Raw genomic sequence first — 18,901 nt, 5'->3', positions numbered from 1 at the left:
TTTTAAAAAAAAGATTTATTTGTTTGTTTTAGAGAGAGAAAGAGTGTGTGCACACATGTGCGGGGAGGGGCAGAGGGAGAGAATCTTCGAGCAGACTCCCTGCTGAGCTCAGAGCCCAATGCAGGGCTCAGTCCCAGGACCCTGAGATTATGACCTGAGCTGAAACCAAGAGTCAGATGCTTAACTGACTGAGCCACCCCAGCGCCCCTCAGAAATCTCTCTTAAAGGCAGGACTGGGTCTTACTTTGAATCAGTACCACATCTTGTACAGTACCTGAAATATTTCAGGCATTCATGAAGTTTGTGTGGAATCATGCTTAAATATTGATCACAGGCTTCAGTATAATGCAGGAATAAAATAAATTAAGACATTGCACATGAGAAAATAATTGCATAATTTGCTCCCAAATATACTAATGCATTTTGGGATCAAGAATATTCCACTGGGGGCACCTGGGTGGCTCAGTTGGTTAAGCAACTGCCTTCAGCTCAGGTCATGATCCTGGAGTCCCGGGATCGAGACCTGCATCAGGCTCCCAGCTCCATGGGGAGTCTGCTTCTCCCTCTGACCTTCTCCCTTCTTGTGCCTTCTCTCACTGTCTCTCTCTCAAATAAATAAATAAAATCTTAAAAAAAAAATAAAAAGGAATATCCCACTGGGACTATAACTCAACAACAAAAACAACCCAAATTAAAAATGGTCGAAGGACTGGAATAGACATTTCTCTAAAGAAAATATACAAATGGCCAAGAAGCACATGAAAAGATGCTTGACATCACTAATTATTAAGGAAATGCAAATCAAAAGCACAGGGAAAGATCACATCACACATTAGAATGGCTACGACTATCAAAAACAAAACAAAATAACGTGTTGCTAGGGATGTGGAGAAATTAGAACCCTTGTGCGCTGTTGGTGGATATGAAAAATAGTGCAGTCTCTATGGGAAACAGTATGGTGGTTCCTCAAAAAATTAAACGTAGAACTACCATATGATCCAGCAATCCTACTTCTGGGTATATATCCGAAAGAATTGAAAGCAGGGTCTTGAAGAGCTATTTGTATGCCCTTGTGCACAGCAACATTATCTACAAGAGGCAAAAGGTGGAAGCAACCCAAGTGTCCGTAGACCACTAAATGGATAAGCCAAATGTTTTATATACATGCCATGGAATAATATTGTGCCCTAAAAAGGCAGGAAATCCTGACAACATGAAATTACTACAACATGGATGAACCCCAAGGACATAACGCCAAGTGAAATAAGCCAGTCGTAAAAAGACAAATACCGGGGCACCTGGGTGGCTCAGTGGGTTAAGCCTCTGCCTTCAGCTCAGGTCACAATCTCAGGGTCTTGGGATCGAGCCCCGTATCGGGCTCTTTGCTCAGCGAGGAGCCTGCTTCCCCCTCTCTCTCTGCCTGCCTCTCTGCCTACTTGTGATCTCTCTCTCTCTCTCTCTCTGTCTTTCTGTAAAATAAATAAATAAAATCTTTAAAAAAAAAAAGACAAATTAAAAAGTTCCACTTCTGTAAGGTGCCTAGAATAGTCAGATTCATAGAATCAGAAAGAGGAATGGTGGTTCCCATTCTGGAAGGTCGGGAAATCTGGGAGGAGGGGCATTGGGAGTTACTGGTTAATGGGTTAGACTTTTAGTTTTGCAAGATGAAAAAGCTCTGGAGATGGACAGTGGTGATGGTGGCACAACATTGTTAATGTGTTTAACCCTGCTGAGCTGCGCATTTAAACATGCGTGGCTAAGATGGTAAATTTTATGGTATTTTACCCCAACTTTTTTGAAGAGTATTCCACTGAAGTCTGGGTTCAGTTCAGAGCTTCCTTAGAAGGGTCTGTGAGATGAGTTAAAAATACACCTTTGGTTTTAATCTAAGCTTTGGTTTCTTTTCACAGTGCAGCCTTCATATTCACGCTTCCTACAGCATCTCCCAGAAGCTAAATGTTCCAATGGCCCCACTCTCTGAGCCTAAGGCCGTCGGCATAGTCATTGCCCACGGTAAGCAGCCCCTCCTCTCATCTCCCTGGGAACCATCAGCTGAGCATGCTGAGACTCAGTCCCAGTCTTGAATCCTGTAAGAAAACCACCAGACATGACTCTTACCATGCTTTATAGAGTTTCTTACATGATAATGGTCTGTTGGGTTTTCCCTAGAGAGAGAAACATGATTTCTCCCTTTCCCAAATTTTGTGGTCTTTTTTTCTGTTACAAGAGACATGACGGGAAATAGGGTAAATTCATTGAAAATCATTCTCTCAACGCTAAAACCCCTCCGTTCCGTTGCTGGTTTTTGCTGATAAGATGGGTTGTGTTGCAGGTAGTGTAGGGGATGCCATCTCAGTGATGATCCCAGATGTATACATCTCAGATGATGGGGGTTACTCCTGGACGAAGATGCTGGAAGGACCCCACTATTACACCATCCTGGATTCCGGAGGCATCATTGTGGCCATTGAGCACAGCAGCCATCCTATCAATGTGATTAAGTATGCATGAGCTCCGCTCCACCCACACTATCTCCACGGAGGGCGACTGTGGGTTGCTTTTTAGTTGTGGGGAGAACTGGGGGGGTGAGGGACTGGTTACAGACCCTGCTCGAATGTGTGCATTCTACAGAACTGTGGGGATCATTCTTTTTTAAAGATTTTATTTAGTTATTTGACAGACAGAGATCACAAGTAGGCAGAGAGGCAGGCAGAGAGAGAGAGAGGAAGGGAAGCAGGCACCCTGCTGAGCAGAGACCAGGACCCTGAGACCATGACCTGAGCCGAAGGCAGAGGCTTAACCCACTGAACCACCCAGGCGCCCCTGTGGGGATCATTCTTGAAGGGATTGCAACCCACATTCAGTGGCTTTGCTTTTTCTTCTGACTTCCTCTAGCTAACACTTTTTGTCACTTTTTAAAAATATTCTTCTTTCTCTCCACAAGAATCTTACACAGCGTTTTAGCACTTTGAGTGGAAGGTGACTCCTTAAGTATAAGATACACAAAGTAATTTCTATTTATTTCTGTTTATTTATTCCTTCCTGTGAAAGAAATTTTATAAAGACATTTTCTTCTTTACTCTTTCAATGAATCCCTTTTACCCACCCTATTAACTGTAGGCATTAAAAATTAATATAATCATTAGTCAGTAAGCCATCACCTAAATATGAGGGCTTTCTCTGGTTTGGGATCAAACCGCTAGAGTGGTTTCCTGAAACTCCTGTACATGTTGATCCTCTGTCACAGTTGTTCTCTGGCTGTGGTTCCAGGTTCTCCACAGATGAAGGTCAGTGCTGGCAAACCTACATGTTCACCAGGGAGCCCATCTACTTTACTGGCCTCGCTTCAGAACCTGGAGCTCGGTCCATGAATATCAGCATTTGGGGTTTCACAGAATCTTTCCTGACTCGCCAATGGGTCTCCTACACCATTGATTTTAAAGATGTCCTTGAAAGGAACTGTGAGTACCTCCTTTGACGTTTTCCACCAGAAACTTATAAGCCCATTTTCCTAAATAACCAATTCAGTTTCGTTTCTTTTAGCTGGAATAAGAAAATGCACAGGTAAGAAGATTGAAGAATGTGGGTAATCAGGCAAGGAATGGTATCAGAAATGTAGTTTCCCTCTTTGGACTAGCACTGTACGAGAGAAATAAAATGAAGACCACACGTATGATTTAAATTATTCTATCCCCTGAGTTATAGGAGTAAAAGAGGTGAAATCTACTTTAATAATAATACAATCGTCTCAACATATCCAAAATGTTATCATTTCCACATATAAGCAATATTAAGAGTTATCGATGAAATGGTTTGTTTTGTTTTGTTTTGTTTTGACAGACAGAGATCACAAGTAGGCAGAGAGGGAGACAGAGAGAGGGGGGGAGAAGCAGGCTCCCTGCCGAGCAGGGAGCCCAATGCGGGGCTTGATCCCAGGACCCTGGGATCATGACCTGAGCTGAAGGCAGAGGATTTACCCCACTGAGCCACCCAGGTGCTCCTGTTTTGTATTTTATTTATTTTTTTTTTTATTTAATTTTATTTTTTTATTTGACAGAGAGATCACAAGTAGACAGAGAGGCAGGCAGAGAGAGAGGGGGAAGCAGGCTCCCCACTGAGCAGAGAGCCCGATGTGGGGCTCGATCCCAGGACCCCGAGATCACGATCTGAGCCGAAGGCAGTGGCTTAACCCACTGAGCCACCTAGGTGCCCCCCTGTTTTGTATTTTATATTTCTCTTCTAAGACTTCAAAATCCAGTGTATATTTGACACTTAGTCTTATAGTAAATCTCAATTCAGACCAGCAATAAGTGGGTAAGGCTCTCACATAGGAGAAGGTAGCTTCACACTGTTGGAGCTCTGTAACATTTTGTGGGACTTATTTCTGCTTGTAAGGATAATGCATGCTTGCATTTATCTAAAATTATTTCATGACATTTCAGGGGTTTTCACCCTTGATTGCAGCAGAACTGTAAAGAGAAAGCTTTAGAGAAAAGTGTGTTTCAAAGAGCATCTGACTGATTGTGTCCCTTACCAAAACGTTGAAGTGAAGAAAAAAAAAAGCAACAACAAAAAACATTCAAGTGAGAAAGTTTTCACGCAGAGTTTTGGCTTGAATGTCAGCTCCAGGCGAGGCTCTAGAATGATGACTGGGCTAGCAATGAGCCCATGTGGGCCATTTCAGAGTTCTGTGACTTTAGGCTGGAAAGCATGTTAAAAAGGCACAGAAAATGGCTTCAGAAAAGGAGGTAAAAAGAATCCCAAGCAAACCCAGACCCCAGTACCAAAGATGCTGACATTGTACTGAAAAATATGGAAGATAAAAGAAAAAACTGGAGAAAAGTCCCCCACCCTTCGAGCTGCAGTTTCTTGTTGGTGTGTTAGGATAAAAGACTTAAAGTTTCAGGGGCACCTGGGTGACTCCATCTGTAAGTGTCTGCCTTCAGTTCAGGTCATGATCTCGGGGTCCTGGGATCAAGCCCCGCATTGGGCTCCCTGCTCAGTGGGGAGCCTGCTTCTCCCTTTCCCTCTCCCCACTGCTTGTGTACTCTCTCACTCTCTCTCTGAATTAAATAAAATCTTTAAAAAAAAAAAAAAAAGGCCTTAAGGCTTCAAGTCACTGTGGTTGAATTTTGGTCCTGTCGTTTGATTGTAGGATGGGTCCATTTCCTCCGAATGTTAGTTTGGTGACCCCTGAGCATTCTGTTCAGACCTTACTTTTCTACAGGGTGTTTAAATATGATTTAATGCCCGAGAGTCATTATTTTCCAGATTCATTAAGTAGACTGTAAAGGAGCTGGCTTATGAGTTTTCCCCTCATAAGGCACTATGCAGTTACCCCTAAAGTTTAACACCGCTAAGAGATTTGGTAAGCAACTGCTTCGTAGCAGCCTCCATGCTGGTCTTCAGATCCCAAAGGATAAAAACCTAATCCACAGTCTTTAGGCCATAGGCTTTGAGTCATTTTTCCAGGAGTGGATGATATGACTTATGAAGCCAGATTGACTATCCTCAATGGTCTACTTGAAAGCCAGTCAACTAGAGTAAAAAGTCTAGAAAGAGATGGTCTTCCCTTCTGTTTGAGGCAAGCCAACCCATGGTGAAACTGAACCCATGCTTTAGGCTAACTGGTGTCTTGTCCTAAAAAGAACCACCTCGCTGCTTACCTGCGGCAGCTCCCGCTGACTGGGGCACAGGTGCACACAGCAGGGAGACCGCAGCCTCCCCGCCTGGAGGAAAGCTCAGAGGGGCTCCATGCAGCCGCCCACTGTGAAACCAATGCAGTTTCTCCTAATACCCAAAAGCGGGGTGAGAGGCGAAGAACCCTCCTCTGGCGCGAGGGGATGCCAACCACTAGTAGGCACCAGGTCCTGCAACTTTTGTCTGCAGCTCCAAAATGCGGCAGTAGCGTGAGTCAGACATCCGCGTTTCCCTTCCTTGCTCTGCTCTCCGCCTGGCAGCCGCCTCGCATGCATAGGTGTGGGGCCAGGCGGTGACCTGAACAGCCTGTCTTCTCTTTAGGTGAGGAGAAGGACTATACCATATGGCTGGCTCATTCCGCAGACCCCGGAGATTACGCAGACGGCTGCATCTTGGGCTACAAGGAGCAGTACCTGCGGCTTCGCAAGTCATCCGTCTGCCAGAACGGTCGGGACTACGTTGTGACCAAGCAGCCGTCTGTCTGTCCCTGCTCCCTGGAGGACTTCCTCTGGTATCAGCTTCCCTCAGATCCCTGTTAGCCGCTTTGCTATGTGGGAGGAGGTGAGGGGCAGCTGGAAAGGATTCAGATCCTTTCTTCCCTGAGGGTGGAGAGCTGCTGCTGCTTACTGAGGAGATGGAAGCACAGAGAAGGGATCCAGAGTTGTTAGTAATGGGACAGGTGAGGTGTCACATCAGACAGTTGTTGGACAACTGGCGACAACCCCTGGAATCCTGGCCCAACAGCAGGGGAGAGAGGTGTGTAAGGAGGAAGAGAGCTCAGAAACCCAGAGAGGGGACGATAGGGCAGAGACCACCAGGAAAGGCTGTGCAGGAGCTGGGAGGGGGTTGGACTTCCGTGTGCTCACTGAACACTGACAGCCTGAGTTCAGCAGGTGGGGCGCTAGGTTTTGGATTGTCTGCAAGACTGAAGGCAGCGAGTGTGGTTCTGTCCTGAGACAGGAGGGGATGTCAGGGTACTGATGGCCCAGATGTCCCATCAAGGTCTAAAGGCCATCGAGGTGGACTCCCATGAGCTCAGGACCATCTGTGCTGAAGGGTCAGTGGCACGGCCAGCATGGGGTTAGTTGATTGTCTAAGGGCAAGGCAGTCCCCAGGTCACCAAGCAGGGGTACTGCTTCCCGAACTCATTTCCTTCAAATCATACTGGCAGGAAATAAAGGTGAATCCTGGAAGATCTGGAAAAGAGTGCAGTCAGACAGCAGTCCTGTCCCTCCCACATCACATTCTCTAGAACTGCAGGTGACCGAGAATACGGGACTGAGCAAACCTCCCAGTCTGACCGGTGTAGACCCCCTGCCCCGGTGCGGCTCCCATCTGCACATGGAACGGGCCAGGGGTGCTCCTTCTGTGTTTCCACAAGGAACGGGATCTCTCCGATGGCTGTGGTGTCAGTCTAGGGCTAGAGCATGTTGACTGTGACACTCTCATGGGCTGCCTTCATCCTAGAATGCACACAGACTGGGATCTTAACTCCCCAGCCTTCTTTCCAGATCTGCTGTGCCTCATCAGAGCTGCGTGCCATTGTCCGTGGGGCTTCCTCTGCCGGGAAGTCTCCCCACATTGCCTGCTTGCCCCCCAGGCTTAGGGGATGCCTACTTGGCCTTTAGAACTTAGCTCACTTCTCTCCTCCACAAAGCCTTCCCCGGCTTTCCCTCATCTGCACTCCTACAGGACACCTGCTGCTGGGTTTTGGTTGTCATAGAGAGGTTTGGGTCTGCCTTCAAACTCTCAGCTCCTTGAGGGCGTTATGTTTGATAAGCACGGAGTAGTCAGCATAGCCCCTGGCACTTACCGAGCACTGACTCTGTAGCAGGCACTGTCCCGAGCCATTTGCATTTACCCCCAGCAGCCCTCTGAGATAGGGACCATTGCCATTTCCGTCTCACCAAGGGAGAAATGAAGGTTCAGAGAGGGCGTCACTGCCTTGCCCACAGCGGCTCAGCCAAAAGTAGTAGAGCTGGAATGTGCGCCCAGCAGCTCGGCCCTGGAGCCTGCACCCTGTCCCGCCCGTGCTTGAGAAGTGTGTGACTGTGAGGACAAAGGGCGCTTTCCCTGACATGTGGGATTGCACACCTAAAATTCTCACCATAACTCTCCCCCTGTCGGAGGGGTGGTATCTTCGACTTCTTTTGTTCTTCTTACCCTGCTCCTTAAATATTTGTCAGCATGACCTTGAAGTACCAGCAGCATCCATGTACCGCCCGAGCATCTGTTGCATCCTTGCTGTGCACAGGGCGTTGCAAAGTGACAATGAAAAGTTTGTTATTGACGCTCAGATGCACAGGATTATGCGGTGAAACAGTGCCTGGGGGATTGAGAGAAGGGAAAGGCCATTCCATCTAGAGCTGAAGGGAGATGGCTCAGAGAAGGCTTTGTTGAGGAGGAACATTTGAGCTGAGCCCTGACAAGCGCTAGGACTTGACTTTGCACATCTGGGAAGAAACAGTCATTAAAGCCAGTGGAGTGGTGCGAGGGAAGGGTGTGCTGGGAGGTAGGCCATGAGGGCAAGTCGCAGCCGTCCTGATAAAGAAGCATGGAGGGTGCAGATGGGGCAGGCCCAGGCTGAATTTGCAACTTAGATAATGGAAGGAAGGTAGTGCCGTGGACAAACACAGGGGAATGGTGGGAGAGACTGGCTTGAAGGAGAGGACATGATGTGTATTGAATGCTCTATTTATTTGAGGTTCTTTCAGCAGATTTAGGTGGTGACGTCCAGCAGGAACTTGGAAATGTAGGATCACAGGTCAAGAGAGGTAAAACCTGGAAGTTTTAGCTGCAACAAACAGTTAAGCTCACAAAGGTAGAGCAGATACGGCATAAGAGAATGAATTGCAGACCGCAAGCAAGGGTCTGCGTTTCCGGGTTAGGAAGGCAGAGGCATAAACCGTGCAGAGAGAAGCAGGTGAGCCAGCTTTGCGGGGGCGTGGGCAGGCGTGGGCAGCACATGGGGGTGGCGCGGGGCAGGCCAGACCGGAGAAGGCTCCCCAAGGTTGCCAGACTTGTGCATCCTGGGGGCCTCAGACATTTGCCTCCAAGGTAGTAGGGGGGATTGAAGCCAAAATGCACAGGATAAAAAGTGAACAAGTACGAAATACTCGTTTAAGAAGTTTGGCCAGTAAAGAAGAAGAGAGGGAAGGAAGATGATACACACAGGTAAGGAGAAGCCCCCAGGTGAGTGGGCCTGATGGTCCCTCCACATGGTCAGCCAAGCAAGGTCCCAGGGCAGTTGGAGGGATGGAGCATGGACACTTATGCGGGGGATCACCCTTGGAGAGGAGGCAGTATATTACTTCTTGGGGGAAGCAGAGAGAGCAGAGCAGATGGGAAGCACTGTGGAGAGATGGGATAGGATGAAAGGCAGGCAGGCATCCACATTGGAGACAAGAATCCTAAGAAGCTAAGAGGGACAGAAATGGGGCAGGCAGGCAGGATTTGATACACACCCTAGGGTACACACCCAGAGAACATAATGAGTGATTTGGAGGTAAATAAAACGGTAACTAAGCATCGTGGTTTTAGATCTGTTGCTGATGCCACTGTTTCTTAGTATCTGAGTTCTCGAGTGAGTCCCCACCCTGCTGCAGGCAGTCCCTTCCCGGAGCCGCTGCTGTCTGTGCCAGGCTTCTAGCTACCGAGTCCCAAGTGCACCAGGCCTGCTCCATGAGCTGCTGGTCCCCCAGCTGAGCATTCTCCATGTCTGTCCTCCTCGGTGGGCCTTCCTCACAGGTGGCAGGGCTGCTCCCGTGCAGCCACAGACTGGGCTCTCCATCTGCCTGCGCCACATAAAACCTTCATCGATGGTCCCCTCACTGCTGCCATTCCGCAGCTCTGAAACATACTGTATTTGTGGACTCTTACAGTGATTTTGGCTACTTCCGTCCAGAAAATGATTCCAAATGTGTGGAACAGCCAGAGCTAAAGGGCCACGATCTGGAATTTTGTCTGTACGGCAGAGAGGAGCACCTGACAACAAATGGGTGAGGCGCCTCCCCTCCTGAGTCGTGACAGCCGTGTCCCTGCCGTGCAGAGTGAGCCCCCACTCACCGCGCCCTGCACCTCCATGCAGGCAGTGTTCTAGAGCATGCTAGGAAAAGACTGTGGAACAGAACTTTCTGTGGCGCTGGAAATGCCCTCTCGTCTGCTGTGTCCCATACGGTAGCCATTAGCCCTGTGTAGCAACTGAACTAATTTTACTTAGTTTAAGTGTAAGTAGCCACTGTGTGGGGGCAGTGCTGCCCCAGAGGAGACACAGTACTTCCCCCACAGTACATACCCCCCCTCCCATTTTTGTACGGTGTGTTACCGTGCTTTCCTTGGGCCATGGTTCTTTGGCCCCAACTCGTGGCCCAGAGAGGCAGGCATGCCTCTGCAGGAAGGCCAGGGATACTTGGGCTGTTCAGGGCCTGAGACTACACAGAACATCCCCAAAACATTCCCGAGGCTCTCCCCTCAGGCCTGAAAGGGGGTGGAAGTTTGAGAAGCTTTTCTGCAGATTTTCAAATCTTGCTTTCAGGAACGAGGAATACATCCTAATGGTCTGACAAGAAATTGTCTTTGCTTTTTCAGGTACCGAAAAATTCCAGGAGACAGATGCCAGGGTGGCGTGAATCCAGTCCGAGAAGTAAAAGACTTGAAAAAGAAATGCACAAGCAACTTCCTGAGTCCTGAAAAGCAGGTACAGTAAAGTAGATCTGGTTTAGGGACCAGTGGGCTTTTGTGTTCTGCCAGAAACAAAGCGGCAGCACTGAGAATTTTATGACTGAATACAAAGAGGATGGACTACTTCAGGCGGCCTGCACTGTGCACAGGAGACCATTAGGATGGAGGATGGGCTACACAGCATGATAAACTCCATGCTAAAAACATTATCGTTGGAGGAACAAAGTAGAATTCTATACAATTGTTCTGAATTCTTGGGAGCATCAGGTTGAGGACATTTCTGGGGGCTGAGAGTCATTTAGGGAAAATACTTGAAGTCGGGCTGTAAAGGGCAGGAAGAGAGGAGCCCTGGCCCTCATTATAGGTGGGCTCTGTGCTGAGTCATGCCGAGTGTGCTCAGACTAGACAACTGAACTTCGGTACTAATGGGTTTGTGATGTAGGAGCGGGTTATGAGGCAGATTACGGCTCTGTGGTGCTGAACCATCTGGCTGGGATGTGGGAAGTGGTAAAGAGGAAGCCTTTTGATAAAGAAGCACTGGACCAGCAGTGTGACTGGGGCAGTCAGCTGTGGGCCCCAGTTCCCTAATCCATAAAATGGGAGGTAGACGATCCTCAGTCCCCTCCTCTCTGGCCTTCTGAGGGATGAGGGCCTGACACGGGCAGGATTAGGTAGGTAGCAGGAGCAGAATGTGGGTGTGTGTCTTTGTCAGGGGGCAAGTTCCCTCTTCTCTGCACCCTTACCCTGCATCCCTAGTAGCTATCCTCAGTGTGTATGTGCGTGATTGGACAGGACTCCCGCCCCCAGGGACATAATGTGTCCCAGAATCCAGTTCCGCCACCTCTTGGATTCACTGAAAACACACATTCCCTATCTCCCACCCTGAAACAGGTAGGGCCCACTCCAGCAATAATATGAAAAGGCTTATTTGCAAAAACATACCAAAAATGAAGTAAAAACAAGAGTCTTCATGTTACACGATGTCCTGCCTGAGGCAGCATGGGCACAGCTTCTTCCCAGGGACTGGCCATGTTCCAGATTTATCTGGCCCACTGTTGTCATTCTCCCCCTTTCCCACTGTGCCCCTAAGTGCTCCACCACTCCACATGGCTAGTGGGGAACAGCCTCAGTTGCTCTTTGACCTAGGTCATTGCCGTAGTTCCCAGAGTAACTCGGATATTAGAGCCTGAGTTTGGACCATTCTGGCAGCTTCCAGGCAGCCGAAGTTCTGGTTCCCCTCTGCCATCAGTGATGCACTCCTGGTAGGATTGAGAGAGTCCGGCGGCGGGCGGGGGCGGGGAAAGCACAAAGGGCCTGGAGACTGCAGGTCATTCACAGAGAAACCAGGGGAAGGAACAGCCTCTTTGAGTTCAGTCCTAGCATGTGCACACCTGAAATTGTCTGTGTTTTAATTTGTCAAGAACTCCAAGTCAAATTCTGTTCCAATCATCCTGGCCACCGTGGGATTGATGCTGGTCACAGTCGTAGCAGGGGTGCTCATTGTGAAGAAGTACGTCTGTGGGGGAAGGTAAGGAGCATGGCAGTCAGCCAGAGGTACCAAACTCCAGCTGCAGAGGCAGCCCAGGGCGTGTGGTTGAGCTGGCCCCTAGCGAAAACTGGCCAGTGGTAGTGGTGTTCCTGAAGCATCAGGCCCAGACCTTCTCAGAGCTTCTGTCGGGCCACATGCCGACTGTGGGCTGTGCCTCCCATGTGTGTGACTCGTGCTGTGAGTGTGTAGAACTCGGAAAGTCCGCAAGCCTGTGGGAGGCATGTCTCATGTCCCATGTCCCCATGTCACATGTCACCATGGGACAGCTCACGGAGGTCTCCACCCCCAGGTTCCTGGTGCACCGCTATTCCGTGCTGCAGCAGCATGCCGAGGCCAATGGCGTGGATGGCGTGGATGCCCTGGACACGGCCTCCCACACTCACAAGAGTGGTTATCATGATGACTCAGATGAGGTAAGACTTCTTGACGGGTGGCCCGGAAGCACAAGAGAGGGGTGTTCCTGTTCCTTTCAAAATCAGAATCCAACTGAGGCAGAGGGGGCGCGTAAGCCAGCAGCAGCCACTTAATGCCTATAAGACTTGGCCAGCCCAGAAACTAGGTCAGAACTTTCAAAATAGAAATTTTTTTTTTTTTTTAAGATTTTATTTATTTGACAGAGACACAGCAAGAGAGGGAACACAAGCAGAGGGAGAAACAGGCTTCCCACTGAGCAGGGAGCCTGATCCGGGGCTCGATCCCAGAATCCTAGGATCATGACCTGAACCGAAGGGAGCCGCTTAATGACTGAGCCACCCAGGTGCCCCTCAAAATAGGAATTTTTTAGTGTGCAAATAATATAGTCTCTGTTTCTCTTCTCAGGACCTCCTGGAATAGCTCTTCAAAGCGGCTGGGACCGAGCACAGATGATGGAACCGCAGTACCTCTCACACGCCCTGTGGCTCCGACTTGGGGGGAATAAATTTCCCATTGCGAGGGACCCAGCTCTGTTTCTGCTGCTTCCACCAAAGCCAAAAGGACCTGTGCTAAAGAAATGTGGGCGGGTGGGGACCCGAAACACTCTCACGATTGGCTCTGAGAAGTGGGGGAATCTAAATTCTTTAATTTTTTATTTCAAGTTCTGTCTTTTTGCAAAGTATGGGTTCTTTTGGTTTTGTTTCTGTTTGGTAAGGGAAATGGGATTGGAAGGGAATGTTTCACTAACCCCCCTCTTGCATGTTTTGCATGGCGCCTGCCCCCAGGCACCTGCCAGCCCCAGCATCAACCATCACCAAGTACTCGGCGCTGTCCCCGGGCTCTGCCGGCGACGCGGAGCAGCTGCTGAGAGGGACTCGGGGGCTGCGATGACTGGCACGGCCTGGCGGCCTTTCCCCGGCCAGGGACAGCCCCACCCCGAGAGTGCTGCACACCAGCTCCTCACACACACCCCGCCTTTGCTTGCTTGCTCTTTTGGGGACCATGGACCACAGTGGCGTCTCTTCCCCCCACCCCATTTAATTAGGCAATACCCTCGTTAATTGCCCTTTGGCAACTGACTTAACCCTGTGCTTCCAAGACACTAAATCAGGAAAACTTAAAGGGCAATATTTTTAAGTTGGGGCAGGAAGAAGGGAGCAGCAGGGAATTGACTAGGGTTAGCACCTATTAAAGGACAAATTCTTGCTTCTTCCAAGATCTTTCCAGCCGTGCTTCGTGTCTGTGCCTGTGAACTTGCTCAAGGACAGGGTGAGGGCTTGCCCTGGATATCTGCCCAGGCTGTGGGGTCTCTCCACTGGAGCCGAGGGAGGGTGCCCGGGGTGGCCCCTGAGGACTGAACATCACAGTCCTCCGTGTCCTCGTCCACCTGTGGGCACAGTGGCGAATCCTTAGGATGGCTACTTGCTTGCTTCCTCTTGGACTGCTGTTGTACATGGAGCCAGGACGAGACATGTTTTCAGATTTATAAACTATTTTTTAAAAATCACGATTTTATTACCAGGCTCTCTTCCTCACCTATTTTCTCCAGCTTTGCCAACTAATTTGTTGGCATGAAACTTCTGGCCGAACCAACCGAAAACACATGTGTAGTGTAGGTGATGTTTTACCTCATGCGTTAAGTTCGTATTTTAAATTTAAGGAAGTTTTCCACTGGACATTTTTTCAGATCAAGTTAACAGTAGAATGTGGTGAGGTGGAGTTTTGGGTGGCCACACAGTAATGGAAAGCTGCAATAATTCGTTTTAAAAGAGCTTGAATATTTGCTCTCCAGGTATATAGTATAGTACATTTTTGGTCTTAGTGTCCCTACTGTGCTGGCCACAGTTTCTCCCAGTAATTACGGTTAGGACATTCTTTGGTAACTGCCAGTTTGCTGCTAGTTCATTTTATGGTGATAAAGTCACGAAAAAGTAGACGTGCCAAATCAACTTTTGTCAGAATGCGTGAGCAGATGGCTGTGTTCTCTCCTCCCCAGAATGGATTAACAGCAGCAGGGAAAGTGGGAGAGGGGGTGGTTGGAGAAGGTTAGAGACTTTGAAGCTGCAGCAGGACTGAATGAGTCAGGGAGCTTCAGTTGGGAAATAAAGCTAGGGCATTTTTTGTGAAGAGAATTCGTATTTGTTTGAGCCATAGAGCACTGGTCTTTTAGGAAAAGCTCATTCATTTTGCATAGTTTTTAAATTTAAAAATCCAAAGATAGACCAGGTCACAAATGAAAACGTGTCAGTCTTTCTCCCGGACACACTCACCTCCTGCCCAAAGTGATTCTGATGCCCAGAAAAGACCCACTCCTGCCGCACACCTTCTCCCTGCAGCTTATACTCGCCTGGGCAGATGTGTGCGTATGTGGTAATTCTCTGATTTATTTTAGGATGTAGGAAAGTTTATCTTCTTCCTTAACCAAATAAGGTTAGAGCTCTGGGCTTCTAAGGGTATCTGGGACTTCTGTAGAACTTGGCAATTTTCAGAGCACTTTGACTTGGCATTGTGTCATTGGAAACTTAGAACATTCTTGATGAGACTTTCTCTTTGAAGGCCAGGGGTTTGTCGTCCCCATTTTTCAGGAGACGGAGCTGAGGTACAAAAAGTGAGTAAATGGTCCAGGGTCTCTGTGTGCATGGCAAGCAGTGCCAGTCGGTTGTCTTTAGAGCTTTTGAACGTTTTTATGTGTGCAGGGGCTGCGTGCCCAGGGCATGCAGGGTTCCTGCATACAGTTGCCTCTCTGTCCTTCAGGAGAGGGATGGGTGGCATCTCTGTGGGAGCAGTGTCGCTCCTTTTTGCCACTGTGAGAGAAAATTTTTTTCTCCTGTTTTACATGGCTTCAAAACAAAAATTAATGGTAATTTTGAATGTGTGTTTAGAAACTGCCCCTCATCTAGATGCAGGTGTGAGCTGTCCCTTGATGAACTACCTTCTCCCTCTCCTTGTTTTCTCATCCTCATCTGTCTGGCTGGCTAGCTCGGTCATTTGGAGAACTGCTAACAAGCCTGGCTCACCCCCTTCATTGGCTAGTTAGCTTCCCATCTCAGCCTGCTCACTCACAAAGGTATGCCCTCAGCCAGCAAGTATAACAGCCTATTATCCATGATGGCTTCAAAGAGAGAACGATTCCTAATTTGTTCTACTGATGTTAGGTTAGGAGCATTATCTTTGAAAGTAAAGTGTAGCTTATCATTGTATAAAATCTCGGGCTTGATGGTAGCAGAAGAGATGATTTCTGGAGGTTTCAGCGATAGGGTTGAGCACCGTAAGAAAGGTTGGACACATCAGACTGTCTACAGTGGTCTGAGCTTTTAAGTCCGGGTGGAGAACTCACCATCCCTCACCTGTGATCGGCACCTTGGCCCTAAGAGGGCTTTGGGTTGGTGACTCTAGAGGCCAAGGGTGTGTGCACCTGAGCTGGTATTTGAATAGGGATCCCACTTAGGAGAAGAAAAAAGTCTGGAGAGTTCTGGCAGTTCTAAGCTGGGCTCAGAAGATTCAATAGATGAGCTATAACTGAAATTTAGAACTTGCCATCTGCCTCTGAGTAGGCTTTCCAGTGTGTACCTAATTCCTAGGTTTGCCTCTGGGCCTCTCCATGTCCAAGCTGGCCTTTCATCCATGACACATTAGTAACAGGCTGGCCGCCTCCAGCCCTTGCACTGGCTCTCTACACTGCAGCTGGTTCTCCCATGGCCTGGGTCACAGGACCAGGATACAGAGGGAGTGCGGAGCCGTCCACACCCACCCCAGGTGGCAGGGCTGGCCGGAGTTTCTAAGGGTTCTCTAAGAACCCTGCCTCCACGCGCAGAGGTTGTGGAGCTCTCCCGGCTTGTTGGTATTTCCTCCTCGCCCCATCTGAAGTCAGATGCTTGGAACTGCTAAAGTCAGAGCTTCAGCTTTTTGACTTTGCTACTACCTGGCCTCAAGCAGGGAGGTAAACAGGGACTTAAATGTCCTTTGAACAAAACCAAAGTGTAAGACGTGCCGCATGACGGAGTACTAGGGAGGGCCAGACCTTCAGCGCTGGCCTTCAGCAGGGGCCAGACATTCGGTTTCATCTGCCACCCGTGTACCCAGCGGCTCTGGGAGCACCGTCCTGTCTGAGCAGAGCCGGGCCTTGCCCTCGCGGAGGCTGACCGACACAGCAGGAGTATGTTGGTTCCTTGGTTATGTTGCATTATAACAGTAAGAGTCACAACATTAATTTGAAACTGTCTTCAACAACTGGCTGTATGCATTTTTTCACACCAGTACATTCTTAAGCATCCTCGTTTATATAGAATAACATAAACTAATCTGTACGTTTATATATATATATGTACATATATACATGTATAAACTGTATAGTGTACATGTTAATGATTTATTGATATGTCCCAAATCTTTCATGCAGTTCTCATCCTCTGCATGCCCTCAGTTTGCGGTCGGGTGACTTGAATGTTCCTCGATGATCCTGCCCACCTCCCGTGTTTGGACGTCTAGGGAAGGAGGGTTTTGGTCATACCCTTCTTGTCCTCATGCACAGAAATGCTCAGGGTCCCCACGTGCCTGTTGTTCAACCCTCTCTTGTGTCTCGTTCCCTTTCTGAGCATGTGGTCCCTCCCTGTCCTGTAACTTCTCTGCCCCCATCCCCAGCTGTGGGACAGCTGCCTTCCTACTAAAGTGTAAAGCAGTATTAACATCATTACTGCATGTGCGCTAAAAACCCAAGTCTTCTGTTCCCTTGGGACAGAAAATTGCATGTGGGGTGGGATAATCAAGTTTCAGTGACCCATGTCAGTTACCCAACAAAGCCAGACCCCATAGCAAAATTCCACAAAATGGAAATCAAACTTAAATTTCTTTATTAGCATTGTGTAAATAAATCTGGATGTGTTTAACTTTGTACTGGTAATTTTCTGTATATTTGCAATATTTGGGTTAGAAATAAAACAGACTGGACTTTGTTACCTGACCTATGGAAATGACTAAGCTACAGTTTGTTACCGTGATTTCCCAGTTTTCTAGCTTCAGAAATCAAACTCCAGCAACTGGAGAATAAACCAGGTAAAGAGCCAGGCCTGCATTGGTAGCGTGAGAGGTACTAGGTAAGTTGTGGGGGAAAAATTTAGTTTTTCTTGTCCTTTGTGCCCCTTAACTACCTCCCGTGGGTATTTGTAGGACCAGCTTTCCCATTCTTACTCCATATGCCCTCTCAGGGTGCGACCGCTAACCACTTCCTTCTGGATAGAAGGCAGAGAACGACTGTCCCAAATTAGCTGTTCCTTCAGGCAGGTTTGACAAATGACAATACTGGAAGCTTAAGTTCAGTACTTCCCAGTGGCCTCTCTCAGATTTCTCTTGCTGCTCTTACTCATAGTCCTGCCTGATTCATTTCATTTAAGGACCTTTCAAAGAGTTGCGGCTTTCCTTGCTTCCCAAGTATTTCTTTTAGGAGAAGTTCCTGTCCACCTCCCTTGAGACTTTAGCCCAGCCTGGAAGACTGCCTCTGAGCCTGCCATCCTGGGTGACATTTCCAATGGATACTTACTCTGACACCATGATCTGAAGATGACGAGGCAGAAGACCTTCCTGTGAAGGAGCCGGCTATCTAGTGGAGATGGCATATGGTAGTTTTATTTTCAGGAAGTCTAGCTAAGCTAGTGTCCAAAGTCTTCCCGCACCAGAGTCACTAGGTTGCTTTTTCTTTTCTTTTTTCTTTTTTAAGATTTTATTTATTTATTTGACAGAATGAGAGATCACAAGTAGGCAGAGAGGCAGGCAGAGAGAGGGGGCAGTAGGCTCCCCACTGAGCAGGGAGCCAGATGCGGGGCTCATCCCAGGACTCTGAGATCATGACCTGAGCTGAGCCCAGAGGCTTAACCCACTGAGCCAACCAGGCACCCCTAGGTTGCTTTTTCAAATGCAGATTCCTCGACCCCACCCAGACCCATTAAATTAGACTGTAATGGACAGACCCTGGGAGTCTACATTTTTAACTTGATTCTTTTACACCTTTATTGCAACAAAGGGCTCAGGCTGAAAGTCTAGGCCAATTTCATACCACCTGGTGTGGGGACTCTGTATTTATAAGGGCTTTGGCTAGAGAAATCTAGGCCCCACGCAACAGGAGCAGCCTCAGAGGTCAAGCTCTGTAGCTCCGCCTCCGCCATCCGAGCTCCTGAGGAATAGGTTCCTGGGCCAGAAGTGCGTCTGCAGGCTGTCCTGGCCCTCAGCCCCAATACAAGCTGCAAAGAGTAGCAAAGGCTCCTGGGAAAGTATCGCTCTGCCTCCAAATTGAGGGCTAAAGGGAAAAATGAGTGTAAAGAGCCCATTCATTCAACTACACTCTTTTTTTTTTTTTTTCCATAAAAGAAAAGGCTGGTGGAAGGAGGTGGGGATATGTGGGAACTCTGTACTTTCCATTCAACTTTACTGGGAAACTACAGCTGCTCTGAAAAGTAATGTGTACACACAGACACACACACACACACACACACGGGGATGCTGCTTTCTAGAGCTAGTAAAGCAGGGGTGTGAAAGGAAACCATTTGGATGTGGTGGACAGGACAT

General features: G+C 48.4%; 1 protein-coding gene across 4 annotated transcripts in view; it reads left to right on the top strand.

Moving 5' to 3' along the window:
- Positions 1-17,303, top strand: part of LOC111143153 (sortilin 1) — a 65,381-nt gene extending 48,078 nt beyond the window's left edge. For 2 of the 4 annotated variants that reach the window (XM_022496657.1, XM_022496660.1), the window contains 9 exons: positions 1,911-2,013; positions 2,333-2,501; positions 3,271-3,461; positions 6,022-6,211; positions 9,582-9,698; positions 10,288-10,396; positions 11,802-11,908; positions 12,219-12,342; positions 12,749-17,303. In XM_022496657.1, coding sequence (XP_022352365.1) covers positions 1,911-2,013; positions 2,333-2,501; positions 3,271-3,461; positions 6,022-6,211; positions 9,582-9,698; positions 10,288-10,396; positions 11,802-11,908; positions 12,219-12,342; positions 12,749-12,763 — 1,125 coding nt within the window. In that variant the 3' untranslated portion in view covers positions 12,764-17,303. Of the gene's footprint in view, positions 1-1,910; positions 2,014-2,332; positions 2,502-3,247; positions 3,462-6,021; positions 6,212-9,581; positions 9,699-10,287; positions 10,397-11,801; positions 11,909-12,218; positions 12,343-12,748 lie in introns of all 4 variants that reach the window. The other 2 variants (XM_022496659.1, XM_022496658.1) reach the window with 1 other exon arrangement.
- Positions 17,304-18,901: the final 1,598 nt, after the last annotated feature.

This window comes from Enhydra lutris, unplaced genomic scaffold (genome assembly GCF_002288905.1).
Source record: "Enhydra lutris kenyoni isolate GAN:26980312 unplaced genomic scaffold, ASM228890v2 scaffoldscaffold9, whole genome shotgun sequence".
NCBI lineage: Eukaryota > Metazoa > Chordata > Mammalia > Carnivora > Mustelidae > Enhydra > Enhydra lutris.
Note: the sequence above shows the minus strand (reverse complement) of the source record. Positions and strands in the feature narration are given on the sequence as shown.